At 56.1% G+C, this 25,929-nt stretch overlaps 1 protein-coding gene and 1 pseudogene across 2 annotated transcripts in view; one reads left to right on the top strand and one right to left on the bottom strand.

Moving 5' to 3' along the window:
* Nucleotides 1-9,070, top strand: part of NKD1 (NKD inhibitor of WNT signaling pathway 1) — an 80,959-nt gene extending 71,889 nt beyond the window's left edge. The window contains exons 6-10 of the mRNA XM_079117293.1: nt 563-658; nt 4,046-4,193; nt 4,648-4,732; nt 6,696-6,823; nt 7,547-9,070. Of these exons, the coding sequence (XP_078973419.1) occupies nt 563-658; nt 4,046-4,193; nt 4,648-4,732; nt 6,696-6,823; nt 7,547-8,136 (1,047 nt within the window). The 3' untranslated portion in view covers nt 8,137-9,070. The remainder of the gene's footprint in view (nt 1-562; nt 659-4,045; nt 4,194-4,647; nt 4,733-6,695; nt 6,824-7,546) is intronic.
* Nucleotides 1-25,929, bottom strand: part of LOC306647773 (NADH dehydrogenase [ubiquinone] 1 alpha subcomplex subunit 1-like) — a 442,780-nt pseudogene that overhangs the window by 392,652 nt on the left and 24,199 nt on the right. The gene's annotated exons all lie outside the window — the stretch shown is intronic.

The following is a 25,929-nucleotide window of genomic DNA, read 5'->3' as shown; positions in this document are numbered from 1 at the left end:
GTGGCCCAAGGTGGGAGGGTGGACTGTGCCGCAGCTGTGGGGAAGCATCTGCCTTCTCGCCAGTGTGATGGACAGCTGCTGTCCTTTCCCATGGCTTATTCGAGGGAAACGGAGGTACCTGAAAACAGTGGGCTCCAGCACGCACAGCTTTGGAGAGCCAGGGCTGGACTTGGTGGACCCTGGAACTTCAGCTCTCCCTGGCCATTCTCTGCTGCCTTGCTGTTCGGGTGGCCTGTCCTGGGGTCCTGCCTGACTTGCCAAGCCCCTGTTCCTAGTTGACTTCCAGAGGCTTCTGCCCTTGGTCCACATTCAGCCTCCCTGAGGCCAGGAAGCCTCCTCTGAGCTGGTGTCTCCCTTGCCTTTGAGGACCCAGAGACTGCTGGTGCCCCGTGACCCTCTACCTGGTGGGCCACATGTTGGCCATTGTGCCTCTCTTTCCCTCAGAGTCTGGGGAGGCCAGGCAGCTGCCCCATGGCCTGGCCTCTGGACCCAGGCACCCGCCACTCTTTGGCCAGTGTTCCTTCTGGTAGGTGACCAGCCCCACCCATCTGTTTGTGTCCAGGAGCTACAGTGTGATGTGTCTGTGGAGGAGGACAGCCGGCAGGAGTGGACCTTCACTCTATATGACTTTGACAACAACGGCAAGGTCACCCGCGAGGTGAGTGCACCCGTTGGGTCTCCTGGCTGCTTGCCAGGCCCTTGGGCCTGGGGACCTGGCCCAACACCCGCCTCTGCTGACTCCCCCACCCACGTCAGTCCTGCTCCTGAGAGAGAGTTAACCGGCAGCAGCTGGGGGTTGGGGTGAGGAGCCATGCTGCCAGAAGGTGCCGGGAAACGTGGCAGCCCCCCTGGTGCTGCAGGGAAGTGTGGAGAGGTGACAGGAAAGGGCAGCTGGGTCCCCTGCACTTAGCCTGGGCCAGGCTCCTGCTGGGGAGAGGTGAGGGGCCCAGTGTCTAGAGAAGGACCCGGGTCCCAACAGAGCCTTGCCTTGCTGTCTTCTCTACTGTCCCAGAGCTCCAGGGGTAGGGCCTGGCCACCCCAGGCCACTTCCTCTGCCCAGCTCTTCGGTTCAGGAGCTTGGGCAGGGCGGGCACCCAAGGCCACGCAGCTCCTCCTGCCGGCGGTGGCACAGGGATGAGCAGCCTGCTGAGAGCCGGGCCCACCTCTGGTCACAGCCTTGCTGCAGCATGGTCTCCCTCATCCTGCCCCTGTGCAGGCCGCCCCTCCCTGTCGGAGCCCTCCTGCCAGCTCCCTGCCTCAGAGTCCCTCTCGCCTTGCTCTCTGCGTCTGCTCTGCAGCAGCTCTGGGTCACGGTGGGCATGGGGGGACGCAGCTCCTCACCTCTTGGCTCTGACAGTCCCGTGAGAGCAGCAAACGCTCTTAGGAGAACTTCAGCTGCTGTGTCCATGGAGGACATAGCAGGAGGGTGGGGTGCAGACCGCAGGGTGCAGGGAGGGCTTCCTGGAGGAGACCTGGCGTGGGTGCTGAGCAGCCACAGACTGCAGAGCCAGGGAGGGGAGGCCGAGAGTGCAGGGCTTGGAGGAGCTGGAGGAGCCGAAGGAGACTGGTAGCGTGGCTGCTTCTCAGGAGACACTGGGGCCAGGAGCCGGCAGGGCCAGACCCCCCCACCCCCCAGCTTCAGAGGCCCTGGAAGGCAACTGGATTTGATTCTCGGTGCTGCAGGGAGCTGCGGGTGGCTTGGTATCATCGCCTTGCTTCCCATGCTCTGGATCAGCACGCTGGGCTCCTCACCTACCTCCATCCGGCATGTGGGGGCTCGGGTGTCTCCGGAGGGGCACTGAAGCTGTGCTCTTCCTTCTCCTCTCCGGCCAGGCAGGCGTTTGCTTCTCAGGCGTTTGTTTGTGCGGTCAGTATTTGTGGGCAGCAGCCTTAGCTGTCTGTCGCTGTAACGGGTAACAGAGATCGTCAACTTATCAAGAGGAAAGGCTTATTTTGGTCCGTAGCTTTGGAGGTTCTAGGCCGTGTTTGGTTGGCCTGTGGGTTTTGGGCCTGTGGTGAGGCAGCACATCCTGATGGGCAGAACTGCCCACCTCATGACCAGAAAGTGAATAAAGAGAAAGGACTTGCTGCCGGAGCCACAGTTCCCTTTGAGGAGACATGCCCGATAACCTAAGACCGCCAGTCAGGCCCCACCTTGGTCCTGGGGACCAGACCTTTACCATGTGAACTTTTGCAGAGCATCAAGGTCTAACCCACAGCAGCGCCTATTCCTGCACGCCTGGCCCGGTGCCCTTGGTGGGTCACTTTTCAAGGTGGAATTGCCAAAGCATGTTTATTCTTGACCCTGGATCAGCAGGACCCACTGAGGTCGCAAGGCAGGGCCTCAGGCCTTCTCTGGTGTACGGTGCTTAGGAGATGCTCCGGGTGGACCTGTTACATCACATTTCTGGTGACGCTTCTTCCAGGGTCTTCCTAAGATGGCAAGAGAGTAGGTGGCTGCACAGAGAAGCTCAAGGAAGGAAAGGGAGGGAGAAGAGTCCCCACGGGTCCTGCTGAAACAGCCAGGAGAGCCACAGGAGCTGGAGTGAGGTGCTCGCTGGCAGTCCCCAGGGCTTCAATCTGACCCCACATGGGCTGACTGGTCCCTTCGAGGATTTAGTTAAGAGCTAAACTGAGTTGTCCATATCAATGATTCTGAAGATTTAACAGAAGATTCTGGATTTCTGGCTTCTCTGAGAGGACTCGGCCCACAGAATCAAAGGGCAAGTCAGCTGAGCAGAGTGACAGCCTTCCTGTGGGTGGGACTAGCTCCCAGGTAAACCCCCACTCAGGCCCCCCACCATACACCCGGTGTGCAGCACAGGGGCTCCTCCGCCCCCGCAGCCGAAGGCAGGAAAGGGAGGGTGGAATCCGTCGGAACTTATGAGCAGAAACTATCTGTGGAACTGGTGGGTAGAAAGGAAATATCTTTTCCAGAAGTTTCTAATGTCATTTAAAGCAGGAAGCTACACCACAAAGGACCCTAGCAGATTCCCAGAACCAAGGGAGGCCTAGCCTGGGGAACTGGGGATCCCTCCACCAGGTCAGAGTCTCTGAGACGCGGAGTGCAGTTGGAGACCCCTGTTACGGTTTAGGGGTCACTGAGGCCCAGAGAGATGAGTTTTGGTCAGGCTCTTGCAGAATGTCTTTTAGGGACTGTCTTAGGCAGCTCAGCTGCCACACAAAGGGCCACAGACTGGGTGGCTTTGACAACAGGAGTTTATCTTCTTGGATTTCTGATGGCTGGAAGTCTAAGCTGGAGACTCCAGCCGATTTGGTTCATGGCGAGGGCTCTTCCTGGGCTCCCTCCTGCTACCTCCTCTCAGGATGGAGAGAGCAAGCAAGCTCTGACGTCTCCTCTTCTTATAAGGGGACCAGCCCTGTAGGATTCGGGCCCATCTCCGTGACCCCATTGAACTTTAATTGCCTCCTTAGGCCAACGCCAGCCAGCCTGGGGTGGTCAGCATATGAAGGAGGGTGCAGCAGGGACATATCTGCTTTTCCATTTTTTTGCTCAGAAGGTGCTCATTAGACCAGATGCTGCCGATGCCCAGCTGCATATTCCCTGGGTCCACCTCTAGGTTCACCTGATGCTCTGTGGACAGTGCACAGCTGGAGAGCATCCCCTGGTGCTGGGAGCTAGCTAGCTCAGCCCTTGCAGGATAGGCTAAAAGCACAGGGGCATGACATCCTTGGGGTACCTTTCCACAGGCAGTGGGAGGGCTGGGGGTGGTTTGTAAACCCTCCCGCCATCTAGGTGAGGCTGCCTGGCACAGATAACACATGGTCCCTCAGAGCGCCCCAGTGCCACTGAGCCCAGTTGCTCAGGGCCCTAACCACCCTCTGAATTTTTCTTTGTACCTCTTTCTCCCTTCATTCACGCTGCTGCTTGGCTTCTGCTTTCTAGGACCTCCAAATCCACCCTTCACCTGTTTCTGCCTCTGTCTCTGCTCTGGGCAGCCCGGGGTCCAGCACTAAGCACCAAGCAGGCCCTTGAGTGTGCGCTGTGGCTGACCCTGGGCGGGCACTTGCTTCCTCCCTGCAGGATATCACCAGCCTGCTGCACACCATCTACGAGGTGGTCGATTCCTCCGTCAACCACTCCCCAGCATCCAGCAAGACACTGCGGGTGAAGCTCACGGTGGCCCCCGACGGGAGCCAGAGCAAGAAGAGTGCCCTCCTCAGTCAAGCCGGTGAGGGCTCCCCGACCACGTCTCATGGGGACAGAGCTTGCCTGGGAGAGGGCAGGGCTTCCAGGGGCTCCCCAGGGGCTCCCGCAGGCAGCTGTGGGTCCTTGAAGGGCTAGGACTGGGGTCGGGAAGAGGAGGAGGGGTTCCCCATGGAAGGCCCTGCACTGGCCCAGGTGCGGAGGTGGCGTGGGCCTGGCAAGCAGTGAGCAAGGGAGCTTAGGGAGGGGCGGGGAAGGCCTGCTAGGGAGTCCCAGGGGGTGGTAAGTGGGACAAGTAGCTGTGAGACCCCTGTATTTAGCGTCAGCTTGGGGACCCTTCCACAGAGTGGTGGCAAAGCTGCTATGGGCGGTTTTCAAGGGCTGCATGCCAGGCAGCTCCCGGCAGGGCCAGGCAGCCCTGGGCAGGGCCAGGAGCAAGCCTCTCATCAGATGCTTCTTGTGCTGCTGGGGGGACTCAGACCTGCAGAGCACAAGACCCAGAGCAGAGACGAAGCCCACCGAGGATCTGCGAAGCTGGGAGAAGAAGCAGCGTGCGCCCCTCAGGTATGGCAGGCATGGGCACCCACAGTAGCCTGGTGCTCCTGAATGCCTGTTGAGCACCAGCTGCACCTGGACGATTCCGGGCCAGAGCCTCTAGCCTGGGCTCTCTTCAGGGGGCCAGCGATTTCACACACACAGCTTCGCAAATCAACTCTTAGGATTTGAGAAATAAAGAGCTGTGGGCGCATACTCCTTGATGCAAAACACTGCGCGGTTTGGAAGCAGCCTTGCAGGGTATGCCTGCACTGCAGGCGGGGTTTGGGCAGCGTCCTGGGGGTCCACCTGGTGGTGGTGGCTCTGCTGGGGGATGTGTGCCTGCTCACGCAGTAAGACAAAGGCCCAAACACATCTCCCTCCCTGGGGTGGCCTGGGACACTTATTTTCAGACTTTGGGTTTCAAAATTGTGGGTAACGGCTTGCAAGGCTGCAGTTGTGTCACCCCCTGTCACTTCTGCACCTGCAAAGGGAATGGGAGAGACTGTTTAAAGACGACATTGAGTGACAGCAGTGCAGCAGGTGCACCCATAGTCACACCTGCTGGCGGACATCACAGAAGCACCTAGGCGGGGGCAGTCCTCACAGGAGGGACTGGAGCAGAGCCCGGCATGGCGGGCAGAGGCTGGGGCCAGAGGTATCCAGGCCGGCTGGAGATGGGGATGGCGCTGGCCTCTAGGAGGTGGGCAGACCACAGTGGAACCAGGAGGAGGAGCAGGTGGCCCAGCGTCCTGCAGGGGAGGAAGGAGGTCTGTGACAGCACACTTACACACTCTCACACACTCAGACATGCACACTCACAATGTGCACAGTTGTAGACGCACACTGATGTGCACACATGCTCACATCCACCCACACACAACTGTTACCACTCCTGTGCACGCTGACAGAACACACTTGTGCACATGGCCATGCACACAAATACAAGCACATGTGTACATACACACACTGGTGAAAACACACACACGCACACATGTACAATGGCATTCATATTTTTTCACACAGATAACTCCCCATATATACATGCATACATACACACACACACACACAAAGACATGGCAAAGCACATACATACTATAATCACATGCACACACAATCACATAGTTGTGAACATACTATCACCCTTGTACATCACACATGCACACATGTGCATTCATACCTGCACACCAAACACACACAAGCTCACTCACACAGAGAAATACACAGGCACACATTTACACAAAGAAGCACACATGCATTCATAGCATACACACACAGATGTACATGCATGTAAATATACACACCACATTGACACACACCACACACCTGTATGACATGCACACACATCCACACATATACTTGCATACTAATGTGCACACACACACAAGCACACAGAATGCACTAACACACATAAATATACACAAACCCACACACCCACCCCTCCCTGACACAGAGACAAAAGCCCACACATCACACTTTCAAACACAGATGCAGATACATACACATATGTACACATTGACACATGCAGACGCAAACCACACCATCCATGGTCACACACATCCCCACACACACTGGTGCACACACGTGCTCACATACACACAAATATGCAAATATACACACACGTGCACATGCTCATCAGCACATGATATGCACACATGCTCACTCAGAGCACATATATGCAATTGTGCACACATATACCCACAACACACAGTCTCCTTAAAGTTTGACTCTTCACCTTTGCTTTGAGCCTGCAGTCCTCTCCACGCTTCCCAGCAACCCCAGGGAGACTGGGCCGTGGGCTGTGTCTCTGTGGGCAGAGTGGCAGTGCAGACACTGATTGCAAAGATGTCTGCTCCTCCCCCTTCCCTCATTCCAAGACCCAGAAGGGAATGATCCAAGGGTCCAGTGTTTGTCCTGTGGCTTTGTGGCTGCCTGTGGGGTGCCCCCACCTGGTGACCAGTGCTTGATCACTCACCGGCCTTTCTTGCTGTAGGTTCCAGGGCGACAGCCGCCTGGAGCAGCCGGGTTGCTACCACCACTGCGTGGATGAGAACATCGAGAGGAGAAACCACTACCTAGACCTCGCAGGGATAGAGAACTACACGTCCCAGTTTGGGCCTGGTAAGGGACGCCAGCCTGGGGGCGGGCTGGACAGGCGGGACGCACCATGTCTGTGGTGGTCACTCTTCCTCCGGGCTTGGGGGGAGAAGTGGCTTTTACTGGACAGATCAAAAACTCTCTTGGGAGGAGGTGACATTAAAAACTTTGTCAAAATTAAAGTAATACATGCACAAAGTGGAATAAAACCAAATAGTATCTGAGGGCTTAGGAGGTAATAAAAACCAATAGCTCCCTGCTGCATCATGGCCCACCCCAGCCCTGCGGCCAAGGTGGCCCCTCCAGCCTCTCATGACGGTCTCCCTTGGGAAAGCCCACTGCCTGCCAGCCTGACACATCTGTTCCCCTCTCTCTTACTCCTCCAGCTTCCTCTGCCCTTCTCCTGTCCTCTACAGGTGTCCTCAGGTAATAGGCTTGGAATTCTCTCCTGCCCCACCAACCTTATCATCTTGTCTTCGTCACCGTCTCTCCCTGCCAGCTCTCTTTCAGAGAAGGATTATTATTTTTGAAGACCCATGGCAGAACCAGTTCTTCCTACTTAGCAGATAGGAAGTTCCACCTCTCAGAGTTTCCCTTCCAGGCAACGAGGGGCATTGGGGTCCGAAGCTCTGATAAGGAAGAGCTGGCATTCACCACGCTCGGTGGACTGAGGGCCGGGTGATATCTGCTGGGGTGGCCCGTGCACACTGTCGGTGCTCATTAAGTGTCTGTTGGATTGGTTTCTAGGCTCCCCATCTGTGGTCCAGAAGTCAGAACTGCCCCCCCGCACCTCCAACCCTACTCGATCTCGCTCCCATGAGCCAGAAGCCGTCCACGCCCCACACCGGAAGCCCCAAGGCGCGGACCCGGGCTCCTTCCACTTCCTTGACACCCCATTCGCCAAGGTCTCAGAGCTCCAGCAGCGGCTCCGGGGCGCCCAGGATGGGAGCAAGCACTTTGTGAGGTCCCCCAAGGCCCAGGGCAAGAGTGTGGGTGTGGGCCACATGGCCAGAGGAGCAAGGAGCAAGCCCCCTCTGGCACCTGCGGTCCCTGTGGTGTCCCCCTCTGCCCACCTGGCCACCAGTCCAGCCCTCCTCCCCACCCTGGCACCCCTCGGGCACAAGAAGCACAAGCACCGAGCCAAGGAGAGCCAGCCAGGCTGCCGGGGCCTGCAGGCGCCACTGGCCGCAGGCGGTGCCGTCCTGGGGCGGGAGCACATGAGGGAGCTGCCCGCCGTGGTGGTGTATGAGAGCCCGGCCGGGCAGGCGGTCCAGAGACACGAACACCATCACCACCACGAACATCACCACCATTACCACCACTTCTACCAGACCTAGAGCCCTCCCAGGCCCTCCCACCACATGAAGGACCCCTGCCCCACACCCCCAAGGCATTATTCTATTAATTATTGTTATTATGATGACTATTGTTATTAATAATTATTGTTACTCCACTAATATTTAGCTAGCCTTCATGTAGAAGATATATGGAAACACAGAACTAAATTTTTATTTATATGTTGTGGGACTGCCTGACACCCAAGAAAGGACTTTGGGTTTCGAAGGGGTCTGCAGGTGGAGGCTCCCTCGGGGCTCCCGAGCTGCAGTGTCCCTGAGGATCGGCCCACACCCTTCCCAGCGCCACGGGAGCCAAAACTCGGCCCCACCCCAATCTCTCTCCCAGGAGAACGCCCTTCCCTGGTCCAGCTTCAGAGACCCTCAGAATCTCTGAGAAGACAAACAGCTGCTACCTCTTAGTATTCTTCTGACTCGATTTTGCCCTTAACTGATTGTGACGTGCTACAAGGGATTTCAGCGGACTGCAGACACGCGACCTCCTTACTGTTGTGTTTTTATGTCCCAACCTAGAAACCTTAGCTCTCCTTTCTGGAGTGTTCTTTCACACCTTTCCAGTGGGATCACGCCCTCACTCCAGACCAGCCCCATCTCTTCTGCCAGGCACAACATGAGACTCCACTTCTCCTCCTTCCCCGTTTCTCCTCTCTTCTTTTGAAAGATAGACACGTATTTAAGGACTGTCCCTGAAACCAGTCTTCTCATTTTGGAAACCGCTAAAGAGTACCAACCACATAAACAAGCATGGTTTTCCAAGAGGGAACAGTTGTGTCGTGTTGGTTGTGGAGACCTGGTGTCCCACCATCAGCGAATATGTGCGCACCTGTGTGGTCCTCTGACAGCTTCTGTCTCTCTAGGGAGACGCCGCCTCTCTGTGTCTATGTACCTTTCTATAAAGCCACTCTCAGGTACCTTTGCTGGTGTGCAGGAATCTGGTCTACTTCTCCGGATGCTTCCTGAGACCAGATGTGACCCTGTGCACCTCCTGTGGGGAGCAAAGAGCCACTTGCCTCTCATTGGAGGTCCTTTCTCAAGATTTGGGGTCTTTAGGTTTTGGAGAGACCTGCCGGGATAGTGAAGCTTCGAGGGGAATAGGGACAGTGGCCAGAGTTGGGACCCTGGGGCACTGTCTTCTGCAGAGAAAAGTTTTGTCTGGCCAGGATCTGGGAAGATGAGGAAGAGGACCATGTCAGCCAGTCAGGGTCCCTACCCAAATCATCACTTACTCAAATTGGGTCATTTGAGGAGAGGCTAATGAAGGGGTTTTGACAAAGTGAGGACAAAGTTGGGGGCTGAGGGAATACCTGAAGGAGACATGACCCTCACTGGAGGGATGCAGGAACCTTCCAGGGGAGTGAAAATCCTGACCCACTTTCCTGCTCCATATTCTGTTGAGCCACCAGTGACTGAGGCCACCAGGAGCAGGAGCCGGGGAGCTTGTGGATGTGGGTCCTGTGGGCATTCTTAGGAGTAGGCAGTGAATCTGGACTCCAGCCTCTGCCCTCCGGCTGCTTTTGCTGCAGCTGGGATCCTCCCTCCAGAGCCTCCAGCTGGGGTTGGAGGGGTCAGTGAGCAGCTGCAGTCCCCCTTTTAGAAAGGTCTCTAGTTGCTAATGTCCCTGGGACTGGGTGAAGACAATCCCCAGGACAATCCTGAGACAGGTGGTGGAAGCTCAGGCAGCACATCTTGAGACTCAGAAAGGTTAAGCAACTCTCTCGAGGCCACACAGTAGGAGGCAGTGCTGGGGGCTGCAGTCTTCCCAGGGTCTGGTAAGCACCATGAGAGGCGAACCCCCCAGTTTGGACTTCCTTGCTTGAGGTCATGGGTTTCTGTTCCATTAGGATCCAACTCAGACTGTGGCGAATGTGACCAAACCTGGGGGATGAGATGGTGGCATCCAGGTGTGTCCCAAGCTGAGCTCGGTCCTTGTCCCTCCCTCTCTGGATTTGGACCCTGAGACATGCTGTGGCAGGGGACCCTGGCCCTTGGCACTCTGGGTTCCATGACCAAAAGGAAAGTTTTCTGATTGGCTGGGCTTAGATCAGGTGCCCTTCTCTGAACCATGACCCCTCTGGGGTCACATGTCCACCGCGGCAGGGGTGCTGGTCAGCTCCTGAAGGCAGCTGGGATGGGTGCTGAGCAGAGGAAACTAAGGACGCTCCGGCCCAGAGGTGCTAGGACACTGGGCACTGACCAGGGAGCTGGGGTCCTTGGCCTCCGAGGAGGCCCCTGGTGCCCACCTGTCAGGACTCTGCTCTTTCTTGGTAACTGATTGACCCAACTTTCAAACCTCGTTTTTTAAAAACAGAAACGTGAGCATGTAAACAATCCCAACAGCACCAAAAAAGCACAGTAACAAGTCGGTGTCCTTTTGTCCCACCGCCCAGTCTCCACGCAGCTCCCTGGGGTTGTGGTGCGGCTGCTGGGGTCATGTCCAGCCCCTCTTCACGGCTCTGGGCTTCAAGTGAAACGCTGGGCCTCCTTTCCCCTTTCCCTTTTGTGAGCGCTACGCAGTGTTAGCCGTCCTTCGTTCCCAGAATAAATGCATTTCTATAAAACACCTCCCCATTCAAATTTTGTTAATTTTTAAAACATTGCAAACATAAAGTTTGAAGCAAAAGCCTGTACCAGTAACTGAGCATGCCACCCAGAGTTTATAAATGCTGCTCTTTTGCAATATTTATTTCAGATCTATTTTTAAGAATGAAAACTCTTCAGTTACTGCCTAATCCCCTCCCAACCCGCCCTTTTATTTTTACACAGGAGCAGCATAGTGTTCATAACTCAGTCCTTTTTCCCTGCAACCTAATATATTTGGAGAGACACCCCCCCCCCACTGTCACCGGGCTCTGTCCCCTTCTCTGGAACAGCTGTTGGCCTTCTATTGCTTAGAAGTGCTGTCACCCCTTGGAAGCCACCATGCGGGTCATCTCTCACCCTGGGCTGCGGCAGACACACTGCACGGAGGGTCTTGTATGTGCTTTGTCTCAGTGTCCCCCAAGAGCACTGGTGACAGGAAGGTGTCGACACAGAACTGCTGTGCTCCAGAGCTAGTGTGATTTCAACGTTGATGCTATCAGAAGTGACCTCCAAGTGGTTGTGCCAATTCTTTAGAAATTGAAGGAAGAAAAGAGAAAGGGGGAAGGAGGGCGGGGAAGGGAGGAAGGGTAAAGGAAGAAGGAAAAGCACCAAGAGGCGGACGCCTTTGTGGCTTTGAGCACACTCTCCCGCAGGCTGGGTGGGCACTATGTTGGGTGCTGCTTGTCCTCGGATCCCCAGTGCCCAGGACGGCTGCTGCTTCCCTGGCCCTGAGTCCTGAGCATGGGGTGGTGCTCCCGGGACCCGGAGCTGTTGTAGGGAGACAGGACTCCTGGCTTTGCCAGCCTCAGACCCACAGCAGAGCTGGTTGGCAGGACACTGCCCTGTTTTCTCTGACTTGTCACTGGGCACTGAGGACACCGGGCTCAAGGAGGCTGCAGCAAGGAGGGTCGGGAGCTCCTGGTGGCCACTACCCAGATGCCCAGTCATGCGATTACACTTTTCTGGCAAAGGGTACAGACTGGGGCCATTTCTTTGACTTTCCCCACTTTCTCAGCATCCAGAGCTTGAACCGTGCCTGAGCAGAGGGTGGGCAGCCGCAGAGGTGGCAGTGGGAGGCCCCCGCCTCAGTGCCAGTATTGACAGAAGCTGCGCTAATAACCGGCTCCCTGGAGGCGCGGTCCTCCGGGGAGTGAAAGCCAGCCCTGAGTGTGCTGGGGTGGGCTGAGTGTCACCCATTACCCTCGGCACCTTGCCGAAGATGGGGCCACCTGCCACGCAGCAGATGCCCGACCACGCGCCCGCGAGACACCACAGCAGCCTGCCCCCTGTGCACTCTGTTCCTTAGCCACCCTCAGGGTCCCTGCCTTGCCTCCCCCAGGACCCTTCTCCTCACAAGCTCCAGATTGATTTTGGCAAAACAGACAGCGGGTTCAGCTACCTGCTTATTAAGTCCCCATAGCCACGCCCAGAGCGCCCCTCCCTGTCATTAAGCTTTATCTTATCACCTCCCTTTGTTGTCACACCCTTTCTTGGGGGCTAAGGTCTCATCACTTCTCAAGCCAGCACGCCTCTGAACCCAACCCCTCCGCTTCTTAACTTCCCAAGGCTGAGGCCTCCCAGTGATTTTCCTGGTTCGGGAATTTCCCTGCAGGGTCATCCTGCAGCCCACGTCTTCCTCCAGCCTGGGAAGGGATGGGCGAGAACCGCTTCCCAGTAGCAGAAGCCGAGGAAGAAGGCAGAGTCTGCTTAGAAGCCCTATTCTCAGCTGATGGTGTGGACGGGTCCTCCTCTCTCCGCTTTTCCCACATGGTAGAAGAATCCTGGTACACTTTGTCTGTGAGCCTGGCAGAGACAAGAGGGTCCCCAGTGGATGTGTGAGCCTAGGTGTGACTTTGGTATAGACCAGTCTGTCGGCAGCAGCTGGGGAGGGCAGAGCAGGCGCTGCAACCAGGAATTCCCATCCGCATTTCATAATCTCCTGGGGAGAATTCTTTCAAAGACTGGTACCTGGGTCTCACCTCTGATGGTGCTGATTCCCGTGTCTGGGTGTGGCCCGGGCATTAAGATGCTTCAGTCTCCTGCGTGACATCCTGTATGGCTAGGGTAAGACCCTTGCATTTCCCCCAGATGACCTTAGAACACCCTTTTAAGAAAACACCCAGCTCCAGAAGCTGGGTGTCAGAGTCTCCCAGAGAGCATGTTAAATGCAGACACCCGGTCCCGCCCCAGAGATTAGGTGTGGCGGGGAGATGCAGTGGTTAGCACTTTTAATGAGCTCCCTGTGCCCAGGAAATGGTGTTGCAGTTGGGCCCATGGACCATAGTCTGAGAACCCCAGTGCCTACCCCTTGAAGTGAGCAGAGGCTATGCCTCTGGCATGTGTCTTAAAGTGGCAGGGGAGGCAGAGAGAGCCCCTGGTCCTCCTCTGTGTGCTGCCTGTGTTCTTTTCCTAGATGCTCTGCCGTCTGGCCCCTGAGTAACCCACCTCTCCCCCTTATCTTAAAACCGCAGGCACCCTGGGGGAGGCAGATTTAGTGAGACTGAATGTCTTCCAACTAGGGTGGCCTGAGGGACCCCTGGTGTGTGGGCCACCCAGTCCCTGCCCTCCCTTGGCTCACAGAGACCTGGAATCATGGTGATGTGAGCAAGCTCTCGCAATCCTCCCTCCGCAGGCTCTGACGGCCTTGGGGCTCGGCCAAGGCCGGCGTTGGGGAAGAAGCTTGGCCAGGTCACCAATGGTCCCACATGGCTGCACTGTAGACCCAGGCTTATAGGGTCCTGCCCTGCCCCTATGAGTGTCTGCTTTGGGGTTCACCTCCAGGCGCCCCCTTCAGAGAGCCTTCCCCAGTCCCCGTCAGGGGAGAGAGGTAGCTGGGGAGGCCACTAGAGGCTTAGAGCACACAGCCGCAGGGAACTGCGGGGCCTGAGAACAGCATGGGGAGAATGACTGGACCCTCTGGGCCATCACTGAGGCCGCAGGGTGACAAGCAGGAAGGACCTCGGCCTCAGGGGACCCAGGCACTGGAAGGATTGCTTCCACTCCACCTGGCTCTGAGTCTCCCTGTGCCACTGAGCAGCTCTCTTAGATATTTCTGATGGGAAAATTCTGGATGAGTTCATCAAAACGGGTCTCCACGCTTCTCCTTTCCAGCGAGGCCTCACTTCCTGGAGCCACCTTAGGTGGTGCTCAGGCAGAGGGCAGTGGTGGGCAGAGGGGATCAGAGCCCTGGTGTGAGGGGTGCGTCCTCCTGGCCTGCAAAGCCCTGCAGGAAGAACCTCTCCCGAGGGGCCGCTCTCTCATTAGGGTGGGGCATACAGTAGGTGGTTAATAAATGGAAGAGAGGGAATGGGAGGGGAGGGGAGGTGGGAGGGAGGGGATGGAAGGTTCCCATTCCAGAGGGATTGGTGGGCCATGGAGTCTGACACCTGCCTGCCCGTGAGGCCTTGATTTAGGATTTTACGGAGCAGGGACATTTCAAATAAGTTTGGGAAAGTAACACAACACCGCCAACTTTTAATTTTGCTAACTAAGGATACAAAAGAAAAACAACTTGTAGTCTCTTAGGGTTTAGAGAAAAACTTTTTTTTTTTTTTTAAAGGAAGGTCTAATTAGTTTATTTAAAAAGAAAAATCCTTCATTGTGTTGTTTTAGTGTCCCCCACCCCTGAAATCAGTGAAAATTTGGTCACAGGTGTATTGTGCTTTTGAACAGTGAATCGGGGTAAGGCAGGAGGGGTCTTCCCATTCTAGAGCTGGGCGGTCTGAGCTGAGGGAGGGATGTGGTCCAGCTTGATGACGTGCCTGCTGCTCAGCCAGGTCCCCTCGCAGGCCTCTTTCCAGCCTGTGGCCTCAGCTGCCGGCTGAGGCTCCTGGAGTCGGCCTCCGTGATGTTTGGACAGGGCCTTGCATGGCCTCTGTCAAGGTCAAGACTGCAGAAGCCGTGGTGGTCCTGCTTGTATGGGTGGGCCCAGCTGCAGCCCCGGCCATTTGGGTCCTGTCTGCTGGTCCAGCAGTTGGTCACGTCCCTTGATGCCTGGCAGAGGGATCGGGGCAGGATGGAGGCAGGGCTGGGCTCGATTTGCCCAGTCACTCTGCCCAAGAAGCTGCAGGGTCTGGACCTCTGGCCCACCCCTCTCCTTCCGGTTGCCGCCCATCAACCCAGGAGCCAACCCTCTGATGGCTGGGACCAAACCTAGCATGGCCCCGCAGCTTTGCCTAAAAATCTAGAATTTTTTTTTTTTTTTTTTTACTTTTCTTATAGAAATGAGAAAATAAGATCACATTTCCAGGTTCATGGTCCATGAGAATGGTCTGGAAGAGCTGAGCATCGTTCACCCCTGCAAATGGCCTTCCTCCTGTCTACCTGTGTCCTCCTTGGCTTGGCTTCCAGTTCACGACCCCTGTGTCCCTCACCTCTAAGTCTTCGGGGGTCAATGGCACCAATTAAAAACAACCTGTTTAGTGGAGGGTTATAGAGAGAATGGCCAAGGGGGTGTTTGGTACATGGAAGGATTTTCATGGGAGGGCTTTGGGGGGCATCCTGGGGAGCCTCACTTACCACATACCCTCATCCCTCCCTTAGGTGGGGCCTCTGGTGAAGGGTCTCCGCCTGTGTGAGTTCTGCTCCACCCTCCTTACCTATGCAAAGGTGGGGGGAAACGTACCACCGAGGATGCCTGGAGTCCCTCTGGCAGTGCCACTGTGAGCTGCTGACTGTGGTCAGTGGCTTCACCCCTCTGAGCCTCAGTTTATTTTCCTGTAAAGTGGGCCCACTGAGGCCTGAGTGGCTTCAGCTCCAGGGTCTTTGGAGATTTAAGCCAGGCAAGAAACATGAGAGGAGGTTCTCACACATGGAGCTCCTTGGATGGATACCCTTGCTACCTTGGAGAGGGGAACAGAAAGAGTGCTGGTCTGCAGAGGCCCAGGGTGGCCACGAGGGGACCCAGCACTGCCCTGTCCAGCACAGGCACGGGCTGTAACTTCTACAGTTTGGAGGACGTAGCCCCGTACGCTCTGGGAGCCTGTGGCATCTGATGTCTTGGATCCTGCACGCTTGGTTGAGTGATTAGAGCTTGAAGAGGTGACGGATCCAAAAGCCAGGCCACAGAATGCAGGCTTGGGGCTGAGGGAGGGGCCCATGGGTGACAGTGTGGACTTTGGATCCTAGTTCTGCCACTTACAAGCTTTGTGACATTGGACAGTGACCTGGCCTCTATGTGCCTTGGTTTTCTTCTCCACGGGGCTCATCAGAGTCCCCCCTTGGCTGAGCTGTTGTGAGGATCTGCTTTAATGGGAGGAGGGGCACGAAGCTGCCCGCAGAGTCTGGCACGTAGCAGGCCCCCCGTACACAGCAGCTGCTGCTAGGAGACTGTGCCCGCAGAGGGTTTTGGGGAAGGGGCTGTCCTGACAGGTTGCAGAGCCCCCCAGGGGTCAGCTGCTGTGGCGCCATCTCTGCCATGACCTTCAGCCGGTCCACCTGCCTGCTGATTTTCCAAGGTCACAGGGTCTCCCCATTCCTTCCAGGCCTGATTTGGTCGGGTGGACTTGGACAAGCCCCTTTCCTCTCAGAGCTCCAAACCCCACTTTTAGATGATGTGTTCCCTTCCGCTGTGAAGCTGGACCCTGTGGGTGACAGCTCTGAGCGCTGACAGGGCCAGGCAGTGGCCGGCTGCTGTCCCGAAGTCTCCTTCAAGAAGGGGAGGCCTTTGGAACCGTTCGGCTGCCCCACGTCTGGGGAGGCCCCCGCCCTCGAGGAATCTGGCCCAACCCGAGCCCTAGGATGCCGAGGAGTCTAGATGGCCTTGTCTACCACTTATGGGCCACCTACTGTATGCTTGGCCTATGTGTCCTTACATCAGCCTTGGGAGGAAACCAATGAGGCCACCGTCCAGCCAATCCACACGCCAGACCCTTGGCTGGTGCGAGGTGGAGTTAGACCCAGTGTGACACCTGTCCATGGGGACGAGCTCTTAGCCACTTGGCCCTCCTTCCTCATAAGCCAGTGGGCGCCCACGGAGACGGACAGGGCCCGTCCGACTCCAGCCAGGCCCAGGGAGGCGTGAGGGGGCACCCGGTGAGCTGCGCTGCTGGCCTGGCTGAGGCCCTGGGCTGCCATGGTGCCTCCGGCGCCCTTCACTCACAATGCCAGTCGCATTTGTGACTACCGTCACCCACTGGGTGCTTGTGTCCTAGGAGTCGCTCGAATGCTGAATTAGCGAACACTGCGCCATCGCCCCCAGGGGAAGGGCAGGGCCGGGCTCCTGCCGGCCTCAGGTCACAGCACTGCATCAGGCATGTGACGCATAACCTAGTTTGATGTGTGCTGTTTAAAGTCACCTTGCTCAGTGTGACTAGTGCTTCCTGCACGGGAGCTCTGCCTGCAGTGCTGTCTCCTGCCTGAACCAAGTGCATCTAACACGTGCATTTTCTCCAGACGGCGCCTCGCAGCCTCCTTGTGCCCAGGACACCAGCAGCACCTCAGCCCCAGGCCTGGGACTATCATAAAGAGCAAACCACTAAATAGACCGTGAAAAGGACGTTTGTTCATGAGACAAGAGCCCTGGTCCCCCTCGGCTGGGAATGTGCGGCCAGGCAATCAGATTTCTATAGCTCTGCCCGTGACTGCGAACGACCGCGAAAAACCACGAGTAGTGGTTTTGCAGTTGCAGATGAATTTTGGAGAGTAGGTGGGTTCACAAATCCAGCTTCTGCATCTCACAAGGCTCCTCTGTATGTACTTGTTGATGCCTCTGATTATTTGGTTTCCACCGAAGCTCCATCCAGTTCACCAGATTATTTCACAATCCCAAGGGCCCAGCAAAGATAGGCGCTTGGTAACTACTTGTTCCTGACCTGCACGCGACCTGCTGTGGGCATCGGTGCTTCTGGTGACTGGGTTTATAAACACAAACGGGCAGGGCCGCGTTCCTCTTGTGGGATCTCAGGGCCCAGACTCATTAGCATGTTGACTGCCACCAGACAGGAGCAGCAGTATTTGCAGTGACTAAAATCCTGGAATCTACAGGACATTCTGGGGGATGTGGAGGAAAGGGCTGGCATTGGTGGTGCCAGCCTGTGGGCTCTCAGCACTGTCCAGGTCCCCAAACCAGATCCTCTCCAGATGGAGGGGGCCCTGGCTATCTTAGCTGAGGTCATTTGACTCCATTTCCTCTGTCCTCAAAAAGCAGCATCTGATTGTGATTTGGTTCAGAAATTCCTGGCCAAAATATTTCAGTGTGACCCTTCCTCCCCACTCCCTCCCTCCCTCTCTTCCTTCCTTCATTCCTTCCTCCTGGGGAAAGAATTTGGCATTTAAATGTACCACTGCTGTGCAAGTCAGTTTCTGGAATGTGACTACCCACTGGTTGTAAGAAGCTACCAAATTGAACTTCTGGGCGAGATTTGGGCACAGCAAAGAATGACCTGAATATTTTTGGAGAGGGCCTGCTCAGACCTAGCTAGCCTCTCCCTGGATCACCACACCCATTCCATGTTCATCTCAGGGTCTTTTGCCCATTCATGTTTTTGAATATTTAGTGATCAACTACTATGTGCTCAGCACTAAGCAAAACAGAAATCATTTCTTTTTTTGTTTTTTGGTGGTGTTAGGATTTGAACCCAGGGCCTTGTACATGCAAAGCGAGCACTCTACCAACTGAGCTACTTCTATTTCTGAGTCCCTCAGATATCATTTCTATCTACCTGGCATTTGGGATCTTGTAGGGGGAAAGCTGTCAAACAAAAGTTACATTGTTATCCACGGTGATAGCTTCTGGGGAGACATGTGAGGGAATAACAGAGGGGATGTAATTGAGATTGGGGGCAGGAGAGGGACTCTCCAGGAAGCACAAGGTTGAGGAGGAATCTGCCATGTAGAGGGGACAGCTTGTGCAAAGGCCCTGAGGTGGAGGGAGGATGCACCATTGGGTGAACAACTGGAGGTCAGGATGGCTGAGTGCAGGTGACAACAATAATGCCCAGGGTGGGCAGGGTCTGGGGGGCCATGGTGGACAGTTTGCTCTTTACCCCGAGAGAAGCATCAAAAAGTTGGAGGGTCAGCAGGGGGAGACCGGATGTGACACTGACCACTGTGTGGAGAAGGGACTGGAAACTGCAGGGGGCTCTCGTAGGATGCTCCAATGATGGGTGGGACAAGTTGCATGTGACATCCTTATCCTTCAAAGTGCTCCGGGTCCACCGTCTCCATCTGGGATGAGCAGCACCTCCCCTGCTGCTGAATGACATCTTCAGTGGAGGAAGCAAGGAAAAGAAAAGTGGGAAGGAGAGAGAGAGAGAGGGCCGAGGTGGCCCGGAGAGGGCGCAGCCCGGCTTCGCCTGGCTGGTGATTGCTGAATTGGCGCTCCTGGAGGCAGGAGAGGAGCAGCTGACTTCTGTCCCTCTGCCGGGAGAGGGGAAGGCAGGCAGGCCTGATATTGACTTAAACGTGGGGGATTTAAAAGGCCCCTATGTTCCCACTTTGTGCTTTGCTTCTCGCAGACAGCCCGGGACCTTTGAAGTCCGCCTGGCCCAGTGGGGAGCGGGCTTCTGCGGAGACAAGATGCTCACAGGGGCGGGGGCGGGGGCCAGGGGGCGGCCGGAGCTCTATTAGGCATGCTCTAGCAAAAAGAAAGGCAAATCCAATGATAATGTACATCTGTTTCAGGGAATTTATAAGCTTTGAACATTTTTTATGGGCAGATAAGTGGGTCCTTTTCTTACCATAACTTAGAACTTCAAAGCTGAGTGTGTGGATAATGCAAATTGCTGAAATATGAGATTTTCCCTACAAAGAGGTTTCCAAAAAAGACGAGGAGGAGAAAGGAGGGAGGGAGGACGAGAACGGAGGCTAATTGATGCCACAGTCTTTCATGTACACGGTGAAAACGGGACAGAAATTGATTTTTATGAAATAAGAAATTGATGGGAGAGACATAAGGCGGCGGCCAGCGTGTGGCAGGTGGGGGCGGGGGCTGCTGGACGGGCCACGGTGGCTTAGCCCCGGGGGACGCAGCCTCCTCTCTCTCGGAGCTCTCACGGATAATGGGGACACAAAGACACTTTGGTGCCAGTCAGGGCAGCGCGGGCGCGGGGATTGCCCACGGGGCTCAGAGGTCGGATGGATCCCAGGGTTTGGGGAAACCGAGAGAGGCCTCCTGGAGGAAGGTGCAGGCCTGACGGGTCAGCAGTCCAGATGGCAACACGCGGGTCAGGCACATGCCTAGGGACGCAGTAAACACTCGATAAATGACAGGATGAATGAGACCGGGTGAGAAAAGGGAACTGGTTGGCATGGAGGGCAACCAGCTGTGGTTAACAGCTTTACACACCTGCATGGAAGAGTCACACCGGGAGGGAAAGGACGTTCTGTGTTCTTGACCCCAGCATCCTTTCTGCCCCCGAGGTGACTGGTCTAAGCCAGGCTGGGCACAACTAGCACCTTTGCCTGTGATTGGCTCAGGACAGGTCATGTGGCCCTATTCCAGCCAAGATGACCCCCAGGAGGACTGCTGAGGAGCAACTGAGGGGCTCTCATGGCGACCTGCCACCAGCCCGAGACCTCAGGGAGAGACGCGGGGTGACCCTGAGCACTGGCAAGTTTAGTTCTTCTCAGAAGATCCTGAGAGGAGGATGTGGGTGCGAGTCCATTTATTTTGGGGAGCTACCCTGGGGAGAGTGGGGAACGGAGCCCGAGGGAGGACTCTGAGCACTGCAGCTATTCCCGCTGGGCGCCCGGGGGGCCCCGGGCTCCCCTCAGAGCTCTCCGGAGCGCTGGCATCGTCCACCAGCCCGCCAGTCGCTGGTGGAGGGCCGCTCCTGCACCTGGGCACAGGGAGCTCAGTGGCCAGATGGAGGCTTTGGCAGAGTGGCCGGCCCTGGCAGTTGAAGCGGGACCAGCGGCTCGTGCAGGGATGCGAGCCAGCCACTGTGGGGTGGCTGCTGCTCACAGCTCAGGGCGTGAGGCTCAGTGTCTCGGAGGGGATCGGAGGCCAAGGTTCAGACATCTTCCCGGGAATTCCTGGGGAACCATCTGAGTTTTGGGTCTGGAGTCACAGTGACCTTGAGAATGGTCAAGGTCTTTAGGCAGCCGATGGGGATGGTGTGGGAGGCACTGGGGAGGACTCCAGGGAGTCAGCCTTGGCCTCTACCTGGCACTCCAGCAGTGTCCTAGGGGATTCCCCACTTGCCTGGACCCCAGGTCTCTGTGACATCTGCTTCCACAGAGACCTCCTTTTCCTTTCGTCTGTAGCCACTCCCTCCTGGCCCCACTGAGTGTCTGCCTCAGAAAAATCTACCCTCCTCTCACAAGCCCCTGGTTCCTCCCACTGGCTGGCTCCCTGGCGTCCACCTTCTGCTCCTCCTCTCAATTCCTGCTCACTCTCATGCCAGGGTGGTCTGGATTTCCCTCCTCTGCTAATACCCTCGTCTCCACCACCTCTGTCTTTCTGTCCTGCCCACTTGGGAAAAGCAGACTCAAGGACTCTGGGGTCAGACAGACAGTTGTCAATAGCCCCACCAAGTCGCCACTGGCTTTCTTGTCCCTGACCCCACTGGACGTTCCAGTAGCTACTTCCCTTGACTTGCTGGCTCTTTTTCAGGGGGCTGGCCATGCCCTGCCTTTCAGAGCACCCTTTGTCCTCGGACTGTGTGCACTGGCTGCTGCCGCTCCCCTGTGTCTGTGTTCCCTTTCTTCCTGGGTAATAGAACTTTTGAAGAGTAAAGAATAGTCTTCTTAGACTCTTGCAACCAAATTCTGGTCTAGAGTAAGTATCGTGTGGTCTAGAGTAAGTATCTTCCCTGAAGATGGCTAGATTATTTCTGTCGTCATCTCTTTTCTTCCCTATCACTTCTTCCATTCTGCAGCATGGAAAGCAGATGTGATGCCTGGAATCCTAGCCACGGTTTTGGACCATAAGGACAAACATGTGCTGACTACCACCCAGTTGTGCTAGGTAGGGCAGTGGGATGGACTGCCCAGTGACCAAGGAAGACACCTGGAGGTGGCATAAGAGATATGTTTATGGAGGAAGGCTTACTGGGGCGATCCAGTGGCAATGGGATGAACAGGTGCCTCCTCAAACAGTCTGGTGGGACTGGGTGAGCAGGTGTACCTCTGTTGCAAGCAATGCCTCCGGCACCTTGCTGGAGAGCAGCTCCTGGGTGGGCACTTCCTCTGTGTGGTGTTCTGATCCACCCCAGGCATCCCAGGGAAAGGGAAGCAGTGACACCATCCGTCCACACTTGCTAGCTTTGCTCCTCGCCTGGCCAGCACCCCCAGCTACCCTGGTGCACGTGCGAAACAGCAGCCTTCTGCCCACCACACCTGCTCGCCTCGCTCCAGCGTACCGGAGAGAGTCGGCATTCTGCTGGTTTACCAGGGCGTTCCTGCCCCAGGCCTGCGCTGCTTGTTCCCTTGCCCTGGCCAGGTTCCTGGGGACTCGAGGGGCGTTCCAGGGACAGGGTGTCTTCTGTCCTTTTCTTTGAGGATGATACAGAAGACAGCACCCTAGCGATGGCGAAGTGGCGAGAAGAAGCCAGCGTCCCTGAGGACTTGGAAGAGCAGGACCTCTATTCGGGCTTTTAGACTGCTCTTCCAGGGAGAAAGCCGCTGCTCGCTCCTTTGAACCTTCTTGCTGCCAAACCGAATCCAAAGGGAAATGGCTTCCTGAACTCCCACTGTTCCATTTCCCCAGCCCCTGGGCCACGTGCAGCAGTCAGCTTTGCCTAACCCTCGTTCTATGATGGTGTCACACGTGGGTACAAGGGACCTCTGTGATACCTTTGCAACTTCCTGTCAACCTGCAATTACTTTAAAATAGAAAGTTTAAGGAACAATGACCTTGCTCAGCTCTTATCCCTGTCCCCCTCATCTTTCCGGGGGACTTGCCTCCTGGGGTCTCATGGACCCCCAAGGCCTCAGGGACCCCCTCTAGGCTGCCGTCAAGGACATCCAAATACATGTCCCGCAAAACCCATCATCCTACCCCAAAACCTGTTGGGCAAATGGCGTGACAATCTACCACACTGGAAGCTCAGGGTTCATCCTTGACTCCTTCGCCCTCATCCCAGCCCAGTTACCAAGACCTTGGGCTCCGCATCCTAAAAAGGTTTCAGTGCTACCGCCCCTGGGTCCCAGCTGCTCGTCCCTAGTAGGGAGCCCTGTTAGCGCTCCTTGGCCTGAGGACGGCTCTCCTTGGCTTTCTCCTTCCTTTCAGTCCCAGCTCTGCAGACAGAGAGCACTTTCACGACACCTGTCTGACCAGGGGTTCCCTGCTGCAGACCCAGCCTGTTGCCCTTGGGACAAGGGCCCAGCACTCAGCCCAGCAGAGCAGGCCCTTTCCCAGCCTCTCTCCGCCCCCCACTTCCTGCTGAGCTGAGCTCCTGACAGTCCCTGAACCGTGGAGGACTCGCCTGTGTCGTCCATTCTGGAAAACACTGCTGCTTCTCCATGCATGGCCTGTTCCTTCCCTCACCGGCTCCTTGGTCTCAGCCTGGGCTCCCCAAGCAGAGCCCGAGTGAGGACTTGGGGGCAGAGTTGGTAGAGGAGCCAGTGAGAGGGGTACCTGCGGGAGCCAGAGGGGCAGGTGTGGTGCTGAGGTTGCTGCGGGGGGCAGTGGCCCTCTAGGACAAGAGCAGGGGGCTCCTAGGGGAAGAAACGCTGGAGCACATGTCTCCTGGTCCTAGCCTGAGTCTTGGGGGTGCTTCTGGGGTGTTGACACCCCTCACTTCCTGCTGGGCTGTGGAAGGCCTTGGGAACTGGCAGGAAGATAAGGTGCAATTAGGGTGATGTGAGGACCCACAGACCTGCCCCTGGTGGCCACAGCTGAAACCTCCAGTGTCGTGGGTCATGACGTGTCTCATTACCAGGGTCCTCCAGGGAGCCCTGCCTGACCCCTGCAGGGCCTTTCACCCATGTCCCATGGCACAGCTGCTCCCTTGTCCTCAGTGCTCAGCCGTGAATGAGGCATCCATGGGATGAGGTCATGGGATTGAAAATAAGTGCATGGAACCAAGATGGTGGGTGGGGAAGCGGCAGGCGATTCACACTCTCTAAAACGGACCAAGGGCTCTGAGCGCCCACGTGCTCGTGAACCCGTGGAGCGAGGCTGGGGAGGCAGGTGCTTCCTTGCTCTGGGCTCTGAGAGGCCCTGACTCCAAATCCCATGGAGGCAATGTAACCCTTGGACAAAGCACTGCCCATTTGGTCCTCAGCACTGCTAGGAGGCAGGTTCCCTCATACCCATCTCACAGATGGAGAAGGTAACGCTGGGAGGGCGTGGGATCTGCCTAAGCATTTGGCCAATCAGGTCAAAGCTTCTTGCCTCTGACTCTCTCTCTCTCCTTGCCCTTCCTTCCTCCTTCCCTTCTTCAAGCAACTCTTGACCACCCAAGAAGCAGTGGCTATCCACTCTCATATCCACTCTCATCCCATTGGCCAAAATGAAGCGCATGACCAAGGCCTTCACATTGACTCCTCTCTTATCGGCCAAAGTGAATCATGTGGGCAAGCCCATCCCATTGGCTCCCATCCCATTGGTTAAAATAAGTCACATGCCCAAGCTCATCCCATTGGCTCCCATCCCATTGGCCAGAGCAAGTCACGTGGCCATGCCCACAAGCAGTGGGGAGGTGGCGCACCAGCCAGGCTGAGGAGGTGAGGAGTGAAAATCCCTGAACAGTGCCCCTCTCACTTATGCCCACCCAGGGGGAGGGTGGCTTGGGGAGTTAGATGAGCCTAGTGGGAGACCCAGCATGGCAGCCAGATTGCTCTGTGGTTTTAAGGGACTCAGTTCTCCTTTTGTAAATCTTAGTTGTGCATCTCTGCTAGGGGGTTAATTATGCCATGAGCCACTGGCTAGTGTGAGCAGGGGTGATCCCCAGGCTGCCAAAGTGAGTACCAGGCTGTACACAGTCCAAAGCTGTGCAGAAGGCCAGCTCACAGTTTCCTGTTCACATGGCCCAGAACACACTGGCTTAGATGCAGCCTGACCAGGTACTATGGAAGGCAGCTGCCCAGCCCCACATCCTTCGCCATCTCCCAGCACCCATGCCAGCCCCCGCCAGCTCACACAATGCTGTGGAACATTCCAGAGACTCTCTGTGGCTTCCCAGCTTATGGAGAAGTGGAATCGGGTGGGGGTTTCGAGATGGCAGGGGAACAGGCAGGTCTTCCCATAACCAGTCCACCAAGCATCCCACGCCCCCTGCTTCAGATGCAGGGATTATGAACAGAGCGAATACAATTTCCTGATAAAACAGAAGAGGCAATTACGTTAATGAAGGATCATTTTGCTGATTTGAAAACTATAATTAATAGGCATTCATTGTATATTTAGAAGTTTAGCACGGCTTGGGCCCGGGAGCCAGCGTCACACACAATGACATCGTAAGTGCTGCATAATAGACAGAGCCCAGATGCTCCTCAAAGCCCCTCAGGAGAGCATGGCAAGGGGCTGCTGGAATGATAAAAGATGCCACTTGCTGTTCTGCTCTTCCTCTAACGACATCCTTTCGGAGATGACGCTTATCATGTGAGCTTTCATCTTTGGTTAAATAGCATATGGCCCCTTCTGATTAAAACCCCCTCCTGCTTTTAATCAGCAACTCAGGATCAGTTTTCTAATGGTGGCAGTGGTGGCCTTTCTGGGTCCTGTGGCAACCACCTCTACGTATGGCAGAGGGGCACCGGGTGGTGAGGGACTTGGAGCCAGGGCTGTCTGGGTCCTGAGTGGCAGGGCGGCCCCTGTGGTCCTTCTGGGACAACCTAAACTAGGAGCCAGTTTCTGGGATGCTGTGGAAGCCCGTCCGGGCTGGCTCAGGTTGTCTTCAGGAGACCAAGTTGGCTCAAGACCAGGCTTTGCTAACCTTGGCTGTGACTGGGTGGCTTCCTCTTCATCCCCGCCTTCTCAAAGAAAATTTAAAAGTTTGAGGGAAAAGTTTCAGGGTCACCCACCCAGAGAGGAAGGGGGTGTCGCTGAAAAGACTTGAACCACGGGGTGGGAGAATGGAATCCGGATTATCTCCATTGTACAGAGGAGAAAACTGAGGCTATTCAAAGGTGGGAGCTGAGTAAACGTAGCCTGTGAGTCGGGAAGGCTGGAGATGCTGTTAACACGAAGGAGCATGGGACTGGAGACCCGGAGACCCTGGGTGAGGGTCTGCCTGGTCCTCCTCTTCTCCACTGTCAGCTCTGTGAGGACTGAGGCCTAGCCTGCCCCTTGCGGCGGACTCAGACCCG

The sequence above is a fragment of the Sciurus vulgaris genome (genome assembly GCF_902686455.1).
Source record: "Sciurus vulgaris genome assembly, chromosome: 17".
NCBI lineage: Eukaryota > Metazoa > Chordata > Mammalia > Rodentia > Sciuridae > Sciurus > Sciurus vulgaris.
The sequence above is the reverse complement of the archived record's forward strand: the minus strand, read 5'-3'. Positions and strand labels throughout refer to the sequence as shown.